The 23,690-nt window shown below is 42.6% G+C and overlaps 1 protein-coding gene across 1 annotated transcript in view; it reads right to left on the reverse strand.

The window, feature by feature from the left end:
• The window catches only part of LOC146786146 (cytochrome P450 2J2-like), a 281,239-nt gene that overhangs the window by 183,556 nt on the left and 73,993 nt on the right, over positions 1 to 23,690 (reverse strand). The window contains exon 3 of the mRNA XM_085635650.1: positions 16,334 to 16,483. Within this exon, the coding sequence (XP_085491776.1) occupies positions 16,334 to 16,483 (150 nt within the window). The remainder of the gene's footprint in view (positions 1 to 16,333; positions 16,484 to 23,690) is intronic.

Below are 23,690 nucleotides of genomic sequence, written 5' to 3' on the forward strand. Positions count from 1 at the left end.
CTGCCCCCTTTATATGTTTCACACACTTATTCCCCTTGCTTCTTCAGCCTCTCTGCTACCGAGGCAGAAAATGTCCGCCAACAGATCCTGGTTTCGAATGTAGAGAGACGCTCGACAGCCAATTAGCATTCAGCGCGTGTCGGCAGGGTGCACGCTCGGTTTGGGGAGGGTGCGCTTACGGTGCGGGTAGGGTGCGCGGATCCTCCCCGGCCATAGGTATCACTAACTTTTTTACCCTAATTTTCTCAGGAACTTCAGATTTACACCATTTATGCAAAAGGCACGAGTCTGAACTGAGGACTACCTCTGTGCCAAATTTGGTGTAATTCCGTTCAGCGGTTCGGGCTGTAGCTGCGACAACAGATCCTATGGGAAATTGCATGGAGAAAATGCGTTTTGGTACCCCCCTTTTTTCTCGGCCCCCGCTTGACAAATCACCACAAGACTTTCAGGGTAGGAGTGGAGCGGAGCTGCCCAAAAGTTTGGAAAATTTTGCAAAGATTCATCAATCGGCGCTAAAGATATTCCCAATAGAATTTTGCAGATTTCCCATGGAAAATAGGTCCTAACCATAACTATCTACTGGCGACCGCCAGTAGATAAATATATATATATATATATATATATATATATATATATATATATATATATATATATATATATATATATATATATATATATATATACACATATATAAATATATATATAAATATATATATATATATATATATATATATATATATATATATATATATATATATATATATATGTGTATACACATATATATATATATACAAGTAACGTCACACTCAATGTTCTCCTTCTTCAAAACACCTCTATTAGGTAGATATCACTGTTACACCAATGCGTTTGGACCTCAGAGGGTCTTTCTCACGGTACATGAGAATGACCCTGTGAGGTCTAAACGCATTGGTGTAACAGTGGTATCGACCTAATAAAGGTGTTTTGAAGAAGGAGAATATTGAGTGCAATGTTCCTTGTTCATAAATACGATTAAGGGCTCCGAAGGTTCAGCCCGTCATCAGCACCCGCAGGAGATCACTCTGGGAAAGAACCTACCCTGTTGGAAAAAAAATTAATATACATATATACAATTTTCACACCATCTCAGAGAAAGTTTACTGTTAGCGAAATTGTGAAGCAAGCATCGATTTACCTGGGTGCATTATGCTCACTTGTCTCAGATAGGATACAGGCTACATAGACACTGTCACAAATAACTGGGTCTCCTTTCTCCTTGTGTTTATTGCATGTGCCAACAGACCAGGATAGACGTCTCTGGGATTGTCCTCCTGACAGGAAGCAGTCTCCAGATTTTACAAACGTACTTTTACAAAGACAAGAGCCCATATTACAGCTGTCTGCCCATGAGACAGCCACAGCACCTTTGAAGAAATTGTCAACATTATACAACTACAGGGTGAAACCTATTAGGACCCTAGTTAGATGTGCAATTGCTGTAATACTGTAATCTAACTAGTTAGTGAACGATGGAGGAGCTGGTTTCACATGACAGTATCTGTAAATCCCTGAGGTGTCTGTTATCATGGTCACGGACCCAAAGCTCCATCTAAAAACATCACATTTTTTACCCACTGCCCCTTAAGCATGGCTAGCTTTAGGGCAGTGCGACTGTGCGGCGGCACTGGGCACTGACCTGTGGTGGGGGTGCTGTGACCTCAAGTGGGGCGCTGTGTTTAGCACTATCTTATGATTGGAGAGATGATTTGCTTTTTTGCAGGTGGTAGTGAGAGAATCGGAAGAGGCAATCCTGGGGCGTTGGGGGTGCCAAAAGTGATTACCGCACCGGGCGCCACCAGCGCTAAAGCCGGCCATGGATGTTGACACAGTGGAGCAGTGTGCTTTGCTGGATAGCTAGTGGAAGAGGCAGGATGGTATGGCAGCTAAAACTTGAAGACAAGAATACCCCGACTATTACTTAACTTGAATAGCTTGCAAGACTACCACAGTAGATGTTTTGGAAATTATAAATAATAGATGACCTTTGAAAGATAACAGGATGGGTCAGCCCCGTATCTGTAGCTTGCAGGTTTGTGAGCAACAAGTGCTTAGCTCGCCGAACTAATACTAGCTTATTTGTGTGAGAAGCAGCGTGAGTGAGCCAGCAATGATTTGAACCTTCAACCCACAGCTGGCTGAGCTCCGCAGCAGGTGCTTCAACCCACCCCAGCTTCCTCGGGCACTGAAAATATGCTTTGTTACCATGATGCGTGGGTGCTTTCTTTCCAGGAACAAAGTGGCAGACTTCCATATGATCCATGCCTTGGGACATCACCTTTCGGGAAATGCCGCAAAGAAGTGGGTTAAAAAACACGTTGCTCTGAATTTTTCCAAGTTCTTCTTCAAAACCAAACTTATGGGTGCCTATATAAACTAGCTCCAAACAATAAATAAGATTTTTTCTAGTGTGCATTTCAAACCCCCTTTTTTAAAATCAAAAGCGGATCTCTTCTTCAATGAAGGAATTTGGATGTGTTTTTTTTTTTTTTTTTTTGCTGTACTTAGTCCAGGGCCTCTTGAAGTAAATGTTCAGTTCCCCTGCAATCCAAGGCGGCGAAAAAACAAACTGCTTTTCATTAGAACCTGTCGTGAATGCCCAACACAAGATGGTTCTGGGGTGTCAATTGCAGCTGTCAGTGAGGCAGTCCATCAGGCCACCCAAAGAATTGCAAATTCGCGTTTTTAATGGCGGTAATTAAAAATCACATTTATTTCCAGCGCACAAAACAAGGAGAGGCAAAATAGCTCAATGGAGCACTCAAACATTCACTCACACTCCCACACAAACACTTACATACCCATTCGCACATCCATACAAGCACTCAATCATCCGCTCACTCATCCATACAGCCATTTACATAGACACTTAGCGCCCAATTGACAAGAAAGAGCAGCACCTCAAGCCCTTTGGCTGCGCCACGCTGTGGCACTTTCAAATCACAGGGATGCGACATATTTACAATATTATGTTGCATTCCTGTGCTCTCCCCTGCACTGGCGCACAATCGGCAGCAATGCGCAGAGGCAGGCACCCTTGCACCATATTGCAGGGATGACGCCGTCACAGGGATGATTGTTTATGAACAGGAAGGGTTCCCTTCTCAAACACTCTTTAATCAACCTGCGGGCGAGATATTGTGCTGTATCTAAATGGCTTGAGTAATGATGAGTGCATTTAGTAGAATTAGTTCACAGGTTGCAAGTAACCTCATGAGAACAGGGGTAGATTGTCAACTGGGGGTGAGAGATGGTTTGACCATAGATGTTCGAAGGCGCACCAAATGCTGTTAAAAGCCTAAAGCAAATCCCAAGGATAAGAGCGAAATAACTAGATGGAGAAAGAATAATAAACAAACCCTATTAGCTCGTAACAAAGAAACTAAAGAGAAAGCCTGGGATCATCTACTACAGACAGACGTTCTGAATAACAGTGCAATATTTTGGCAAATCATCAATCAACCTATTTTCACTTGCGCATTGAATAGCGCTGTAGATTGCACCATTACACTGGATACCTTGGTAAAGCATTTCTCAGGGATATATGGAAGTCCAACAGAGGCTCCACTGTACACAGATCTGCAGCTATCTAGAGATGACTCCACTTCTCCCTTCACCAAGGAGGAGGCGATGGATGCCCATGCAAGAATAAGTCACCAGAACCCAAAGGGTGCCAAAAGATTTAATTAAACTGAATCCCCCAATATAGGCTAAAAGTTTAACTCATGTATTAACCACCGTCTGAAGATGAGGACCACCCTCCCTTTTGGTCAAGGTCTGCCATTATCCTGGTTTTTAAGAAAGCGAATAGATCGAACCTGTGTTGTTATAGACCCACTTCCCTTGTAGACTCCGCAGTTAAGGTTACTATGAGAGTAATACTTGCGAGATTATCTGTTTGTTTGGAGCAAAATAATGTAATCTCCGGACTTCAATGCAGATATAGGTTTGGAAAAGGTACCACCCTAGATCAGTGCCACAACCTGCACTTGCTTATTGGAAAGGGCACAGTAGCTAAGAGAGGCTGATTACATCTTGCATTCATGGACTTATCATTGGTGTTTGTTGGAAATGGCCCATTTTGCAGGGTCATCCCTAAGCTTTTTGCCTTCCTCCTGGATTTTTCCTAACCTGTTTTTGTTGGCTTTATGACTCTGGGCACTTTACCACTGCTGATCAGTGCTAAAGTGCATATGCTCTCCCTTTGTAAATATCACATGTGAATTGGTATATCCATGATTGGCTTATTTGGTTTACCTGTTAGTCCTTAGTAGCGTGGCCTGTGTTTGCCCAGGGCTGGTAAACCAAATGCTGCTGGTGGGCTTGCAGCGCTGGCTTGCGCTGGCTGCGATGCCACTGCATTGTCTGTGTGCAGTCTAGAAATGCCATCTTGGCTGTGAAGTGCACCCACTTCCCAGCCCCTGAACCTTCCCTTGGCATCATGTAAGCCACCCTTATGGTAGGGTGCATTGTATGTGTAAGGTAGGACATGCTCTGATGTGTGTAGCATGTCCTGATAGTGAATTACACCCAATTTTGTTTTTCACTACTGTAAGGCTACCTGTTCTCCATAGGCCAGAATAGGAGGTTTGACTATTAATTTCTATAGTCCTAACTGACCCAAAGAACATGGCAGAAAAACGAATTTAGTATGCCTGAGCTCAGAATATTAAAATACATCTTTTAGTGAAGTTTATTTTTATATTCTCTGTTTGAAAATACCACTTTTAGAAAGTAGGTATTTTCTTGCCTAAGCCTTCCACTGTGCTCTGCTGTTATGTGTATTGGCTGTCTGGTTCTGGAGTGACAGGGCTGGGGAATTCCAGGAGACAGGGTGAGGTGTCCCAGTGGTGAATAGAGAGATCTGCAGCTAGATGGGTGGGAGGAGTTGCACCTGGGACCTGAATAGGGCTATGCCTTCCATCCACAATGCTGGCTCCACCTCCTGTGGTGCGTCTGATGTCTCTGCCCTGCACTCTGAAAGGAAAGAAGGAGTCAGGTAAACAAAGTGCTCCATGACTGAGCAGAACTGGTTCTGCTGGGTTCAGTGACTTGTAGCTTTTGAGAACAAAGACTTTTGGGGTATAAATATCTGTGCTGAAACCCCTACAATTTGTATTGCTCCTGGACAACAAGAAAAACCTCTGTCCGTGTAACTGAAGGAATCTGCAGGAGAAGGACCGTCCTTGTGCTTGTGTGCTGTTTCTTGGACTGGCTTGCAGTGGTTACTACTGGACTTGGAAGAAGAGGAAAAGGACTTTGAAGGAACTTTAATTTTTGCTACAGCAATCACCCAAGGGCTAGAAGAGAGCTAGCCTCCTGCAGGAGTCTCATGCACATCAGACTCCACCACCAGCCTCCTGTTTCCTCCCATCGAGGATTTCTATCTGCAGGTGAGCCTCCTGTGAGTTCCAGGGCCTCTAGTTCTACTGTGGAGAAGAGAGCGCTGAAAATCGTCGCTAACGCCCGTTAGCGAGCCACTGCAGCTGAATAGCGTAAGGAAAATCATCGCGCTGCTGCCGCCGCCGAGTGCTCGCTACCGAAGTTAATCGCATCATCTGTCGGCGGGCTGCCAAACGCTCGCTAACCCGAAGATTATCGCATCGCATGTTTGCGGGCCTGAAAGCGCCCGCTAACCAAAGATCATCACATCACCTGTCTGTGGGCTGCCAAACGCTCGCTAATCCGAAGATTATCGCATTGCATGTTTGTGGGCCTGAAAACGCTCGCTAACCAAAGTTCAGCGCATCGAGTTCATCGCTTCACGACATCGCAAAGCAGACGCTGAGCGTTCGCCATTTTCATCGCATCGCATCAGGATCATCGCTCCCTCGCGGAGCGCCATTTTCTTTCATCGCAACAAGATCGCACACGCAACAGGCTCGGCGCATCATCCTTCCTTAGCTGCAAGGATTTTATCGCATCGCCAACCTAGCGTGCAGAGGTTTGTCGCTTTGTCTGCACACAAATCAGCTCATCATCCTCCGTTGCGGCAAGGATTCAACGCATCGCTGGTTAGCGTGAGGAAAATCATTGCTACAACTCCTTAGCGACATTTTTGTTGCTTTGCTACAGAATCCAGGTATCTTGTGAGTAAAAGGGTCGCAGAGACCACTGCCTTGAACTGAACTCCTCTTTGCACACCTTGAAGTATTTTTGAAGCATTTTAAAGAGCAACCGCATTTTCTAGTATTGTGGATTTTTTACTGTTATTGGTCTTGTGTTAAGTCTATATATAAAGATACTTATTTTTTATAACTCCTTGTGTGGTGTCCCTTTGTAGTGTTCTTCACTGTGTTACTGTGTATGGTCATAAATGCTTCACACACTGCCTCTGAGATAAGCCTAGCTGCTCGTGCTACGTTACCACACGGTTGAGCAGGGGTTATCAAAGGGTGTAGTCTGCTTACTCTGACTTAGGAAGAAGGGTCCCTACTTGGACAGTGGCCAGCGATTGCCAACTAGAGAGCCCCATTTCTAACAGTGTTTGATCGAATTAATCGAATAGACCGTAATATTGTTAATTGTCTCCAGGAAATCCAGCAGGACTTTTCTGCAGCTGTGAGGTATGAACAGACGGGGCCCATGTCTTCCCGGACAGGAGTATATAGGGAAGTAAGACAAGGCTGTATCTTAGCTCCACTCTTATTCACACTGCATAATATTAACTTGGGCCCAAACTTATGTATGCCATGTAAAGATATTTCCCGGCTCGTGTACCACGTTATTCCCACACTCATATATGGTGATGACATTGTGTTGTCAGTGAAACGTCACTGGGATTTCCAGCAACCTTTTCAATTCCTTTATAGGCTTCATGACCACCCTAGACATCAGTATTAACTATTCAAAAACACATATAATGGTCTTAGGCCCCAGAAATATCAACCAGAGAGAATGTTTTGAAGTGGGAAAAGAACTAACTATGGTGCCTACCTTCCCTTATCTGAGGGTCCCTTTCGATGAGAGCGGTTCGTGGGCCCCACACAGAAAGGACAAAAGGGATACAATATCTAGAGCAGTAACGGCAGTGTTTGATTTTGCAAAATGATTGGGGGCCAAACCTGTACAGGCACTGGTTAAAGTTATACCAAGCAAAATGTATCTCTGCAGCCAGTTTTGGGAGTGACATATGGGGTTAGAAGGATGTTACGGAGAAACAGAGAGTGAAAAAATAGATTTTTAGGAAGGTTGTTGTCAATACTACAATTCGTAGCTACCTTTATAACCCATAAAGAATTGGGAATGGGGTACATTTCTGATACGTTGGCCCTTTCGCCTTCTGAGAAGCAAGAGCAGGATCTTTTCCAGCGTGGAGTTGGGGTTAAACCAGGCAATCATTAAAGATTGGCTTCTACTGGAGAAGAGCAATACTATATCCTGGGTCAACTATATCAAGATCACAATGGAGAAATTGGGTCACTCAGACCTATTTGGGTATCCAGAAGGGATAACCAGGAAAGATCTGACCTGGATTAAGAAGAAATGTCTGTGGGTAGGGCGTGCCGACAGAGACAACATGGAACTCTCCAAACCCTCAGTAAGGGTGTATTATTCTTCTAAAATCGTGTCCTACAGTCGAGCTTTACCTTACAGTAATGGGAAACTGACCTGAACAACGAATCCCAACCAACGACCAATCTGTTAACTACGACACCCTAACTACGAATTACATGAACAACGACTTTCCTAAACCACGAAAAAAACGACCTCGTGACTGGCCAGTAGATGGCGCTATTGTAATAACAATAATAAGCCATTCCAAACGGGGTCCAGGTCCTGGCAGATAAGGCTTTTGTTGAAGGTTGTCTCACTCAGTTTTATTACCACTGTCCGCCGACACCACAGGGGTGTGTCCTGCTGCCCACGTGACACCAACACGTGACCACATTCTCACAGACTCTCTGGAAAGTTTCTAAGCGCTTTGCAGCGTGGCGCCCACCTACCTCTCAGAGGCCAGATGAAGTTGGCAACTCACACTGCTGGTGAAATGAATGCGAAAGTATTAAACAGGTTTAACACATTCATAATATCGAACAGAGTACCCACCCACTAACAAACAATCAGCCTTTATTGATTAATTACAACCTTTACAATGATTCACTCAATTTTGCAAATCATCTTACAAAAAGGATGCTAAGCGTTATTAAATGACTTCGGGGCAGATTTATGTTGCACTTGCGCCTCATTTACGCCGCCGTTGCGTCACTTTTGTGACGCAGCAGCGGCGCAAATCCTGCGCCATGGTGCGGGGTATTTACAAACGTGACGCATCTCCCAGATGCGTCACGTTGTAAAGCCCTGCGCCACATGTAGGCGTTCCAGGGCAGGTGGGGGCGTTCCGGCGCAGGAACGCCTCCTAAAAGTGGCTGAGTGAAATCTACAAGATTTCACTCAGTCACTTTTAGGCCCATGCTGCGTCAAAACCCTGCGCCTGCTTGAAGCAGGCGTAAGGATTGACGCAGCATTGTACAGATAGGGCCCCCCCAGATCATTGCTGGAGCTGCGTCGCGCTTGCGACGCAACTCCAGCAATGCGCCACTTTTCGGCACAGATGCGTCACGCATCTGTGCCATTTTTGCCCCATGGTGCGCCGCATTATAAATGCGGCGCATACATGGTGGCGCAGCTGTGGCGCATAATAACTGGCGCATCCCTGCTGATATGCAGGGATGCGCCAGTTAACATAAATCTGCCCCTTCATCTCTAGCGCTATAATTCGACCAGTAGCATCTATATAATATACACATTAAGTAAAGAGCAAACGTGAACGGGATTTAGTCAGGTTGCTCAGATGTTCTGTCCTCGTGGTTTAAGCAAGGTTTATTTCCAAGCTCTCAACACATCTGGAAGGGAGACGGGAAAGTTCAGTAGAAGACGAGAATGTTATAAATGTTGGCCAAAGCCTTAATAACAGGAGCTGCTACAAATACCATATTTACATAAATGGCCATTTCATTAATAAAGTGCAAGGCCACTAAGTCAGTTTTCTTCGAGCTTCATTCCATACTTGTGCCATACGTTTTGTGAATCCCTCCAATAGTCACGGACTGACCTAGTTTAAGTCTTCACTTAAAATTGTTTATTTAAAAATGCATGTATAATTTAATTTTTTTTTCATGTTTTAAACATGCGTTTTAAAAAGAACATAGTGGTATAATCGGGTAATGAGCAAATCAAATATTTTTCGTGGTTTAGGAACTCGTTGTTAACAAGATAGTGGTTTGGGATTGCTCGTGGTTTAGCCTTCTTGGTTTAGGAATTTGTTGTTTAGGCAGTAGTTGTTTAATCATATATACAGTCACAATATCTCAACACTGCTTTCTTTTAATAAAATTCAGACTGAACCTCTTGTATTGGTAAGTTGCGTATTCACAGGAGACGCCCAAAGTGGAAGACTCCGGCCCATGTACCTGTGACTGTTTTTCACCTCAAGATACTTTGTATTTTGTAATGGTTTTTGATCACTGCTGCTCACTGCAACTTTGTTATATACTACCTTTGTTGAAAGGAAAAGTAAGACTGGCCCTGATTTCCTTCACATGATGTCAAGCCCCTTAATCTGTTTAAATGTTGCTAGTTTCTTGACAGGAGTGCTTAGATGTAGGAAGAGATGTCTTATGTGCAGAAGGAGTTTTTTCATGTAAATGTATTACTGCATTTTATCTTTCATTGAAGGTATTTTACAAATGCATTTGATACTGCATTTTATTCATGTGCAAGCTTTTGTGGTTTTAATTAATCGAATGCAGCATGTTTGATTATGAGGGTAAGGAGTTTTTTTGCAGTCTCAGAGGAAAATATAATGTGGCAAGATGAGGAGTGCCAGGTCCTTGTCCTATGTTCCTCGTCTAATTGAGCACCAGGCACTGATCTAAGTGTGAAGAAAGACTTAGGGGCCGATTCCGATCCGGGTCGGAAGGGCACCGAATGCGATCCGGCTGGAAAAACTACGAGGCGTATGCGTGATTTCCGCCCGACTCGTACAGCTGTACGAGCGAGCAAGTACGATGTGAGCTACATGAAATTCACCGACCGAGTCATTTCCGGGTCCTATCTGCTCCGTATGTCTCGGTCGTTAGCTAACTGTGGCGTGCAATGGATGCGATTCACGACCGAGCCAGTACGATGCACACGTCGGACAGCCTGTGTGAGCCGGAGTGTCTGGCTCGCAAATCGTCCAGGTGGTTGCCTTTGGGGGTCTGTGTCAGACCCCCTGTCACCCGCAGCCCTACGACTCGGACACAGGGGGAGAACCCAAGGATCCCCCCAACACAGGCATGTATGGTGCGGATGGTACCGACGCGTACTCACTGTAGGGGGTGCACTTGTTTGCGACGCACCCATTTAGTCAACGGGAGCCCATGTACTTGTCGTACGACCGGCTCCCATTGACTTCTATGGGAGTCCGACCGAACCGAGTCCGACAGCATACGGCCGCATCGTACTCGCTCGGTCTGCAGGACTCCGGCTCGGTCAGAAAACACTCCGGATCCAGCTCGGTTGGAGTGCTTTCCGACCCGGATCGGAATCGGCACCTAAATGGCATTTAAGACCAGAAATAAAACATAGATAGCAATACTTCAGTCCCCCCACTTGCATGGCCTATCCTGTTTTTTTTGGCTGGACAACTGATAGCATAATAATTATCAAAATCTAAATTTCCTTCCACCACATCTCCTGTAAACAAATAATATTCGTGTTCAGGGGGTTCAAAGAACGCAATATTTGATTTTCAAGGGAACACCCAGTCAAATTTGAGGAAAGGATTTTAAGAATATTAAATTGAAAGTAGGGTAATGTGTGAGCTTGAATGTTTAAAATTGAGTACTCCAGCCAACCAAGTCTAACCAATTCCATTTAGTTAGTTCATCATCTTCAGAGGGCCGTAAACAATTATTGTTCTGGCCTAGGTAATTATTCTACAGGCTGTGAGATGTGGGCCTTCAGTTTTTCCAGAATGTGTATCTGAAAGATGGGGTTCTGTACTGGGAATAGGAGATAACTCAGCTAAAGAAGAAATCACAATTGTCCATTATTATATTAGCGATTACCCTCAAATTAAAGTTAACTCTTGATCTCTTCTCAGTGGAGGTATATAATAATTGCGCTAAAGAAATGTCTTAACTCCATACCAACTTTAATGCCTCTACGTCTGAGAGACAATTCAATAAACTTAATGATTTAAATAGACAATATCCTTATCAATCAACAGGATAAATCAAGAGTCAAAGGTACGTCTTTGCTTTCTAAGTCAGGATGCTTTGAACATGGAGGAAAACCTTCACTGTTGGGTACAAAATAGGAAGTAAAGGATTTTACTGATTAGCTGGCAAAGCTGTGTATTTCGAGGCTCACACTCTGGTGCTTCTGATGGCATATTATTCGGAGTTCTAACCTCCTGGATTGTTAAATGGCTGTCACTGGTGTAGATTACAGGTACCACAAAATTTTCCATATTGTACTCTAGTGGGGTCAATTTGGAAGCAAATCACAGTTTCCTTGCTCCCTTTTTTTTCAGGCTTCGATATTTCCTCCTTTCTCCCTGTTTATCTCCTTTTTTGGTACTCTTTTTGAATAAATATTGAAAATGGTTCACACTTTATATAATTTTCCTTGTAGCTCGGGGAGAATACATAGGGACATTAAAAAGTTCATCCAGGAAAAAAAGAGTCATCAATAGATTCTCTCACTTCTTCGTGAGCAGCAGGAGTGCCTCCCTTTGACCATATGTCAACCTCCACACCTTTGTTTAGACCTGTGATGCTCTTGTTTTGTCCCAACACTGCCTCTACCTTTGTGGGGAGTTCTTTGAGAATCACAGTTCAGATATCAAACATGTGATCAGAATTAAGTGTTGTCTTTTCAACAAATTCAAGATCGAAGAAATTACTTTCTCTAGACAGTGACGTGATTCAGAGAATTGAACATATCCCCCAGGAAGAAGGCATGAAGTGTTCACATTAAGAGAAGAGGCCCTCACCATAATTGAGGCATTGGCAGAGGATGAGAGATTGTTTGGGCAACTGCAAAACAAAAACATAGGAATTTTCTTAATTTAAGGGGACTGAACTACCAGGCACAGTGAATCATTATTTCAACAAGTGATGTTGGAAGGTGTTTTAATTGAAGTAGTATCTGGCAACTTTAGTCAATTTTAGGCAAATTATGGGAGACAGATCCGGTGATATCCCCTTCAGGGACATTACTCCTATCGTAAGGATCGTCTGCTGGGCTGTGCGGTCCCTGATCAGTAACCCTATCCCTGCCTGGTGATGTATCATCTCCTGCCAATTTAAGAAAATAGGCAGGGACTGTTAAGATACCCTTTATTGCACTAATAGGTTTCCATTTGTTCCCTGGCAGGTTTAATCTTATTTTTTGGGAAAGGGATGTAGGGAGAGAAGAAACACTCAGCCTCCCGGATCTCTGACCTTGAAAGCACAAACTGGTAGAAGGCATGTGGTAATGGCCCTCGGTCTATAATGGAGTGATTGGTAACTCCAAGTTATATTTTCCTTGGCGCCTCTTCTATTATAGGTGGACTTCATATTTAGTTCCCAGATTGTATCCTGATTTTCTGGGGGCTAGCTACGGCCTCTCTGCTTCCATACCCTAGTAAGCTGTCCTACTGAAAAATATTTAGAAGGAATTCTTGCATACAAGTATATTTAGATTAGATATACCTTGTTTTATGGGATTACTGGGGTTACCAGTCAGTCCATTGCAGACCAAAGGTCCTTACCACATGCCTTATACCAGTCTGTGCTTCCAAAGTCAGAAGTCTGAGATGCTTAAGGAGTGCTGCTTCTCTCTTTATCTCCTTTCTCCGTTTTCCTCTGAACAGCATCTTCAGATACTGGACTTCCTAACAGATTTTATATAACTGAAAGGGAAAGGAGTGTTATCAATGTTGGGTTTCCTGGACTGAATCTCTGGGAAATCATGGCAGATTGTAAAGTAAATTTAGTTTTTAAGGAAGTACATTCCTCTAAATATAAATCTCCTATAGTTACACAAATATCTCAAAACATGCAATACAAGGACACTGATCAGACCCAGGAAGTAAGCGATCAACCTGCCGAGTCGATCCACCAAATGTGGGTTCTCAGTGGTCTGAAGATTCAGGTAGATACCATTCAGAGCTTTTCCACTGCAAATCCGAATCAGCAAGAACTCATGTAGAAGTTATCCAGTCTTGTGGAGCCCTATTCAGCTGCAGTCTAGAGCTTGCCCCGCTAGAAGAGTCTAAACTGCAAAAAAGCGACTAGGGACCTGACTAAGGACCTGATTTAGAGTTTGGCAAACAGATAATGTATCGATGTCATGGCAGAGGACTTTCCTCCTGCCTTGGTAAGGATTTTCTGCCTGCCAAATGTAGAGATGTCTGACAACCCAGCGAACATCTCTTGCATTTCCAGGAAGTGCCGTCATGCTGGTTCCTGCAAATGCATTAAACATTTGACTGACGGCTCTGTCAACTCGGTGAAGCTGTAAGGCACAAATGCAATACTTTTATTTTATAAAAATAAAATGTCAAAGTGTGATTTTGTTTTTGAAAAGAAAAAGGAAATTCAATGACTCCTCGCCATGGGAGTTTTTTCCTATGGTAGAAGGATCATCTTACATTTCTCACTGTCCCTTTAACAGAGTTAGAACTTGCCATTTTTCTGCCCACTCTAAATAGGGAAGACAAACAATTTGCTACTCCTCTGATGATCCTTAGTCTGTTGGGCCATCGGAGTTGTCTGTCGGCTGCCTTGCCCTACTGATGAATGTTGACTTCCATTTCAGAGTCTAAGTCTGAAGGTAAAATTTCCGACTGGGTCGAACCTTGTTTCTGTATTCGCCCTGTGCTTCATCAGCGTTGGCCTTAACTAGCACATAAGCACCAGTCAAGCGTAATAAGATGACTGCGGTTGGCATTTAATACTTTTTGGTGCTATTTTGAACCTTGAATGTTAAAAGTTCATATCTCCGGTTCCCCTCAGTAGGTTTTTGTGGTTTTCTTGACATTTTATTCATTAAAATGTCCAATGCATTTTTAATTGGGTTGGGATTTTGCTTGAGTTTGTTTTGACTTTATTACTGTTTTGGACTGTATAAATACTTGACACATTGCCTCTAAGTTATGGCTGTCTGCTCTATGCCATAGCTAACAGGGGTTAAGCTAAGGTTAATTCAGTGACTCTAGCGATTCATCCTAACAAGGATTGTGATTATTACTCGAGGTGAGTAGTTATCCCCCTGAAATATTATTCCCAATTTCTTACAGATATCATCTAACATTTTGTATCTTTTAAGAGTTAAACAGATCACATTGTATGTCATCAATTAGCTCAAGCTGTAATTTTTTAATGCTGGATGGAGTTTGATCGATCAGCATGCTCATCAAGGCAAATTAGGTATCCTAAAGTTTGAATGCCCTTTATGCCTCATTTATTGTTCTTTATAACATTTCTGAATCAAATTTATGAACCCCCAATTATACATTAGCTTTTGTCATCAGAATGATGTGTACCATTGTAAAATATAGATGCTTCAGTACAAACTCTCAGTGATAAAGAAATAATTTAAAGGTAAGAAAGCAACAAATTAACCCCTTCAGCGCTGCGCGGATTTCCGCGCAGTGCTGAAGGTTCTGAGCGCGGGCGGGGCCATGACGGAACGGTTCCGTCATAAGCACAGCCCAACCGACGTGCATGACGGAACCGTTCCGTCATAAGCGTCGAAGGGGTTAAAGGCATTATTTCTTTTGCTTTTTCATATACACTTTTCCAACAGAAAGAAAACACCATAAGATTAGAGTTCCCAGGTATTAGTAATAAAATTCAAAATGCACATAAAAGCCTTGAGAACCTTTGATTGAGGTTACTCTAAGGTTGTTTATCTTATCAGTTCAATTTCAAGCTTTAAATGGCACACTTAGACTGACAAAGCCCTCCTGTTGGATACTTGCCATTCCCTTGGTTTTGTAAACAGTTTGGAAAAAGGTACCTTAATTGACAAGTGGGACATTATATGTTTTTAATGTTTCACGCTATTGAATGCAACCAACACATATATTTATAGAAATTGACAATATTATATTTTGTTATTTTTTCGAGCTTCTTTTCTCCTTATCTTTTGTCACTTTTTCTATTTTTACATTCTAAATGTGGTTTGGAATATTCACTAAGCATGGTATTGAAATAAGGGTGGTATAGGTCGATTGCTTATTCTCTAATTAAGTGTCTACTCAATTAATTGACACAAAATGTGCTGGCATTTTCAGCTTTTTTGCGATTTGTTGATTAGTACAAGCAGTCCAAATTAAAAAAATTAAAGACTGATTTGCATATAGCAGCGTGCAAACTGAGGTGGCATGGTGTGCAAAATAACAATGGACTGGGATGCAGCTCAAAGTAATTACCAGTGGCTGATATTAATTCAAGCATTCCATTTATTACTTTTTGCTCAGATGTGGGGCCCATGCACACTGTCTCACTGGAACCAAGCTACTTCCTGCTTATGTGCCCATAACAAGGGTGAAACTGGTCCTGGGTTGCTTGTATTCCGGTTCAGTGAGGGCCTGGCTTTGAAGTTCAGCCTGGCCTGCACCCATTGGAGCAGAATCAAGACTTATTTGCATATAGCTGTGTCCAAACTGAGGTGGCATGGTGTGCAATGTAACAATGGACTGGTATGCTGCCCCGAGTAATTCAAGCATTCCTTCCATCACTTCTTGTGTATGTTTGACATTTCTACAGGTGGACATCAATGGAATCCAGCATTCTGAACGTAGGCCAGCAAATCAGACATGAATGTCCGGTATGAGGATGGTCTGTATGTTTAACTTCGATAAATACCTTTTATACCATGTCATTTAATGAGATTGACATTCTCAAAAGTACCACCCACACAATGGATCTGTTTTTGTTTTTCAGGGAATTCCCCAGGTACCTTACATGTATGATGAATTACTTAAAAGCAGCTATTGTTATACCTCTGTGAAAGTTTTGGTGGGTGTCGAGCATATGTGAATCCTATCCAGGAAAAGTACGTGTTAGGATTTCAAATGCCTACAGTAAACAGGCCCCAGCTGGACAAGGTTTCTTTTTACCAAATTCCTCCCCCTCTTCACACATATATAAATATACACACACATATTTGTTTTCTCTGAAGTATCCTCTGAACTTTCAACAAGCTGCTAGGATCTAATTCATACAATATAGCCTGTTAGGTGACACAGAGTGAAGGTTTACACACTGAATAGGCTTTTGTGACTTTGAGGTGGATCAAGACTTCCCCTTACCTTTAGTTGTTGTGAAGAACTCTACCAAATGTTGAGCCTCTCTCTGGATCGTCACTTCCAGGCTTTTCTTCCCAAGCCCCAGGTTGCGCAGTGTCATCAAGCTGAAGCGTCTCTGCTGCTTCCAGTTGTGTCCATTTCCAAAGATAATCCCTAAAATAATTTTTGATTTGATTATTCCCTTCAAATTACTTCTTAGTTTTCAAGAATTTTTTTTTTTTCAGAACCCCACCCCCTCTACTTGCATCACAACTTTTCATGCATTCACTACTTCATAGCTTGTGAGGCTCAGAAAGACAAGCTAGAGGAAGTCCAAACATATACTGCTGATACTTATAAGCAATGTCTCAATGTCCTCTCTGTGGCATGTTAGTGGATCCATAATATGAGACCAATGGCTATGTTTTCAGCTGGATTGTGCATTAATATGGGGATATCTTGAATATACAGCACAGTAAGAGATATTCTAGCTGACGCTGGCAGAAAAGCGATGTTCTACCATAGCGGACATCCAAAGTGGCAAGAAGATGCAATCGGTGAAAGGATATCACTTTGGCACAGACCTGAAAACAAGCAGTACAGTTGACTATATTCTTCACCATCAGCGCTCATTGTATGTACTATGCTAAATCATGGTGTAATACACAAGTGCAGAAATTTAATCACCACACAGTATCTCAGTGGCTTTAGCCAGCAGATGATAAAATGAGGAATAACACTATGGCATGTGTCACTTGGTCTACGATGCAATTTTGCACTTGGGTAGCACTATCTTTCTGATGGTTCAACCAGTGACAAAAGTGTCAATGCTCTGATCCAGAGTGACTCCATCTCTTTGAACTTCAAGTACTTACGGAGAGCTTACTAAGATCATACCACACATTCCTGCTTGTACCACAAAGCTCTGACTGGGCGCCTAAACATCTTTATGGCATACTCTTTAAAACAGGTGCTGTTGGAGCAGATTCCTAAATGCAAGCACACCCCTTACTTCTATTTGTTGAGGAGTAATTTGTTGGGACTTCCTGCAGTAACTTCTAAAATATCCATAAAGCCATTTTAAACATGTTTTCAAAAGTCCCTTATCCAGCCTCAGGTCCCATGTGGATGTATACCGGGCTGCTTGGCTTGGTTCCACCCCCTCAGCAGACAGGATTTATTCAAAAGGCTTTAATTTTCAAACAATCAAGTAATTATCAGCCTTAATGTTGTCAAATGAATGCCCAGTGAGGTAGCCAATTAAAGCAGCTACATTTTGAAATGCAGCACTCTGCCCCTACAAGGAAGAGGGGAGGGGGCAAACTAAATGTGGTGAATTAGGGAAACGTTACTCTGAAGTACAGGAAGGAAACCTTTAAGGAAATGAGCACTCTTAGGGACACCTTTAGAGATGCAAGCTACAGACCAGGAGACAGGATCATGCACATGTTCCAGAGATTGGGACAGGCGTGGGGAAAGAGCCAGTGGTTAAGAGACCGTGCATGTGCTATTATCCTTGTGAAGGAATTATCCTTGTGAAGGAAGTGGGAAGAGAGCTGGGTTTTAGTAAACCACATATGTGTGTTGATCCTTCACACTGAAACAGCAGGAAGAGATAGGACACCATGTGTGAGTGTTGGTCATTGAGGCAGAAATTGGAAAAGAACTGATATTTCGAAGAAGATGCCAATTCTTGGAATGTCATTTTGAAAAGATTACGTGCTTAGGGGACTATCTTTCCTTTATGGGGACAGTGTTACGGAGATCATGTGTGTGTGTGTGCCAATCCTGTAGAGACAAGTGGAAAGAGAGCCTCAGTTTCAGGAACTAAGAGTTTGAAAAATGAATCAAAACAGCAATATGTCTGCCAATCGTAATTGAATGGATGGACATTCAGGCAATTCTCTGGCAGCCCTTACTCCATCTGACCATCGAAGGAATCTGGCCACGGTGGTGATGGAGTAATCTCCACCATGGCCAAATGTAAGGTTCTCCCGCGTCAAAATCGGGTAGTCGGTCCACTATGTTTGCAGGGAGGGAACTCAGTTCCTTCTCCGCTAACATATAAGTTAAGCTCTATCTGTTCATGCTTCTCTTTAGTGTGTAAGTGGGAAATAGCTGATGTTTTGGAGATCATATCTACCTGCCCATTCTTTTGGATAGATGTGTAGAAAGAGCTTGGTTTAGAAGACCTTGGACTGGACTGAGGAGAATATGTGTGCCATGCTAGGCACCAACAAGGAACCCTCTTTCTACAGAAATGAAAGCAATAATGAATGAATAACCCAAGATATATTGATGGCATTCAGTGATCGCATATGCACAGGCACAGAACCTAGCATGATGCACGACTATGTTGCTGATGCAGGACATGGGTTGTTCTTGCATAAAACCATTTGTTAATTTAACTTGAAGGGTAGTGTGTGGGCGATAGGTTCCTATACTACGGTTCAATGCAATGCCTATGCAGATATGTATGTTAACAATTTGGAATGACTGGGTATCTGTCTGTGACTTGCTAAAATTTTAGATTGAAGACACATAAAAAAAGCACTGAGGTCCTCATTATGAGAGCCTCTGCAATTCCAGTAGTGCTAATAAAGTCCTGTTCCAGCCCCGTCGGAATTAAGTTGGCCTACCAAGGTTATGGGCCACTTCTTATTTGGACCCTATAGTGTTTTTGAAGTAATAAATAATACAAAGGAGATTACTATCAATGTCAAAACATCTTTACAAACAAATTTGTCCAGTTGCAAGCAATTCAGAGAATCATGTGTGGTGTTGTCATGTATCTTTTTTTACAATATTGAATAATATGTACAACATTTCGTGAAATGCAATTTTATATATTTTACAAATCAAATACCAAATTGTCCTGTAGTAGAAAAGAGTTCAGAAATTTGGGTAGAAAAGGGTATTGTGCACAGATGTGCATATCCTCAAGAATGGTTATTGTAGGCCTTGTTAAACATGAAGGGTACTATTCATATAATGCATTTTGTTCTACAGTAGTACAACTCACGTACTACAAAATGCTATTCACTAACCCATTTACCAGAGACCTCCGCCTCCATTTACCTTTCTATGCAGAGTTCTGCACCAAGGCTACGCCTATGTTTCAGTAGTAAATGTGGGAGGGACACAAGGGAGTGGGTGGAAAGTGGGGAATACTAACTACAAAATAAGAGGAATTTGGAACATTTAGGATTGGGTTTTGGGACGGGCAGGTTTCTAAACACAACAAACAGGCACCCAGAAAAGATGAGTAGGGCCATTGCTATCCACATACTACACCTATTAATATATATGTATGTAAATGTATACACACACACAAACATTTGTTTTAACGATAAAAACATAAATATGAATTAAATAGTTATTTTAAAATGTATTAATAACCCCAAATTCAAATAAAAATGTAATTTTAAATTATCAACATATGTTTAAAACTAGACATAATTTAAAGTACTTCAACCCATAGCTTTTAAAATAAATTAATACATAATACATAGTAAATAAAGAAAAGGTTACTGATGGTGGGAATTTGTTTTTAAATAGTCCTTAGCAAATGTATGAATTAAATAAAAATAATTTAATTAATTATTGAATTCAAAATTCAGATAATTATTTAATGTTTGGCAACAATATATTTTAGGTAATTATATATATTTCTAATACTTGTATAGTTATATTTTAAAATATGTTTAATTCTTTTGAGGTTAATATTTCTTATTTTCCCTTATAGGTTCCCATATGAACATAGTAGTGGCTATATCTACCTATATAAGAAAAGTTACTACTTATAACATTGCATCAGTATCTTTGAAGCATTGTAAATTCTAATGTAGGAGGCTGAACCTGGAGGTGGAAACACGTAATCCTACAATAAGGTGTAAATCAAATGGTGACTAGCAAAAAAGTGTAGACTTGCACCCAGATATGGTAAATCTGCATGTATATTTGTACCTTTGTGAATAGGCCACTTAGCCTTAGCAGTCAATTACGGATAGGAGGTCAACTCCAATTTTTTGTTAAAACGTACAAATATACATGTATAAGTAACTGTGAATAATATAATTAATAGCAGCATCGTACATCGAGAAAACCCATTTGAACAAAGTCATTCATTAAACATTAAAGCTCATTGTAGTTCACTAATGTAACAGGAATTAAAGTGCCTAACCAGTCCATAATGGGACACCATATCTTCTTTAAATTCTGCTTTCATGGGTTATTTTGTATAATCGAAAAGTTAGGCTACACAAAAATAAAAATTCTTGCCAACAGGATCTAAAGTCTTGAAGTTTGCGCTGTAGCCACACATGAGCTTGCCAAGTGTTGCATTAAATATAGCAAAGAATGCCCACCTGACTTGCTTGGAGTGTGGCCTAGCAAAAATCTGTTTAGGTTCCCATTGAATATTAGTACCCATTAATTGATATATCAGCAAAAACACGATTCCAACATGCAATATTATTAGAACATGCAACCAATATTACATGAGAGATGTAATATGTGAGGTCATAGGTGGGGCATGATAAGCAAGCAAGTAGTTGATCAAACTATAGCTAGTACATTTCTGTGTTTTTTTTAAAAAAAACTCTCTCACACACACATATATAGTCACTACTGGAAAAATGGTTAGAGTGGCATTATAGTTAGTTGAAAATATCAGTATTATTGCAACATTTTGAACGAACAAACTCTCACTGAAATCCACCAATTATAATTAACAAAAGTAGCTATCACATGCGTCCCTACCATGCACAGTATTGTCGTCAATGATGTCATTTCAGATCTCATATATTGTCATACAATATATCATGAGTGATTTATTATGTGAGCACTTAATCAGTGCATGATGAGGGTTTGAAGACCCCTTATGTTTTTATTGTATTATTTTAAAATATTTTTAAGACCAGGGATAAGTCCCTGAGTACCATAGTGATTGCTACAGCCTTTCTTTTTCATGTTGCTGCCAGCCAGTCAGAATGCTTGCTCTAAAAAATTTCCCCTCAGTCATTCAGAAGGCTTACATTTTTTTATTTCTGCCCAATGGACCATATATATATAAATATACATACATATATATATGCTCCAACTTGTTTAAGCACTCCACCTTCATCATCAGGAAAAACGAGCGTGGTCCCAAATATCGTGCTGTGTTTTATTTTATTGCCCGTCTGCCATGACGCGTTTTGGGCAATCCCGCCCTTGACCACAGGACACAGCTTAGACATTCACCCCGCTTTTTTAACTGCTAGTGCAAGTGACATCACAATGCACATAGAGGACATGTTCATTTTCAATTGAAGTGTCCCACTTAGGTGGCAATTCTGATCCGTTAAAAATAATTTCCGTACGACTCGTATCGGTATTTTTCTACGTACGAATCGTACAAGTCCCGTACAAACGGTGAAGTACGATTCGTACTGGAAAAATACACACGAATCGTATCGGGAAAAGTCGACAAGATGTCCCCGGACAGTTTTACGTACGAGTCGTAAAACTGAAGTCCGAGCACACAAGTCCGATCCGTACCAGCGTCCCGAATACACAAGCGTATGGAAATGTCCCGTACGGACCAAACTTCGTACGACCCCTACCCCGGGTACACAATGGCCCGTGGTACGACCCCCCCACCCCACCCGCGCATGTCCGCGCCTTCCCCCCACCCCACCATCCGTGCATGTACACGTCGTACCCCCAGCACCCGTGTATGTACGCGTCGTACCCCCCGCCCCACCACCCGCGTATGTACGCGTCGTACCCCCACCCCAGCACCCACGTATGTCCGCGCCGTACCCCCACCCCAGCACCCGCGTATGTACGCATCGTACCCCGCACCCCAGCACCCGCATATGTACGTGCCGTACCCCCCACCCCATCCCCGTACTTGGACGCACCGTACCCCAACACCGTACACCAGCATCACGTATGTACGAATTGTACAACACCATTGCATATGTGAACAACGTACAACAACTTAGCGTATGGACGCACCTTATATACACGAAAACGACACGTACCGAACCTGGACATTGTAAAACAGCACAAGTAGGGTCAATTCGACTCGCACAACACCACAAAACACGTCTACAGGACAAAATAACATCTAAACGACTGACCTGGCATATCCAAACAGGCAAACAGAGGCCCAAACCCACAACCACCTCTAATAACACACCCACAAAAATTTCAAACACAGCCACACCCACAAATGGACCAATAAAAAGGGCCCACACTCACAAACCATGAGCCTTTGCAACAGACCCACTGCTGACAGACATCAAACACAAACAACTGCACCCATACACCTTAACTTACACACCTTCACACAACCTCCTTCACACATACCCCCTCCACACAAACACACACATCTACACATTCACACCCACACCCACACCCACACACCCACAACCATCCACACCCACACCCCACACCATGCCCACAGACAAGAATCCAAAGTTCACAAGGGAGGAGCTGGACATCCTTGTCAACAAAGTCATCAGAGTCGAGCCACAGCTCTTTGGAACATTGGTCAGACAGATCAGCATAGCAGAAAAAAAACGCCAGAGGCAGAGGATCGTCGATCGGGTGAATGCAGTTGCGCCCATCAGAAGGACCAGGAATGAATGCCAATCCAGGTGGTACGATCTGCGGAGGGCAGTCAAGCGAAAAATGAACGAGGACTATCCCCAGAGTAATATCACAGGAGGTGGGCTGCCCCACAGACCAGTACATTACCATCCCTGGGAGGAGAAGGTCATGGCCCTGCTTCCGCCGGTGGGAGTACACGGAGTCGAAGGAGTCCGAGAGCCTGGTGAGTACACAAACAACTTACGTAATATGGGGGAATGGCATCCACACCCCAACTACAACAAATGCACTCACCTACCCCCAAGCCCTCACTGAACACAACCACACTCAAAACAACAGTCATGCCACTAACATGAGTATGCCCCATTCACAATGCAAGGCCATGCCTTTTCCCAGCCTACACAAACCACAAACACAAGACAGGATGTCCGGGATGCTGAGAGGGTGGGGATCACTAAACATATTGTACAACTCAGAAACAGACACCATTGCCTGCAGCCCATATGGCCCAGGTATATACACATGCACCATGCGCAATGCACAGGGCCTGGCAAAGTACAGACAAGGTAGCTGACACTTGGCCCTGCTGTAGGCAGCACAAGGCCCTCCTGTGACAACAGCAAACTCTAACATAAACACAACAAGCTCAGAAATCCAGGACACAAGCTCACACTCACTGACATGGCAGCATGCGCCATGGTGAGACAGATACATCACCTGGGAGACCCACTGCCAAATCTCACCACACCCACCAGCAGGCACCGTCAAGCAAGCAACAATC

This window comes from Triturus cristatus, chromosome 11 (assembly GCF_964204655.1).
Source record: "Triturus cristatus chromosome 11, aTriCri1.1, whole genome shotgun sequence".
Lineage (NCBI taxonomy): Eukaryota > Metazoa > Chordata > Amphibia > Caudata > Salamandridae > Triturus > Triturus cristatus.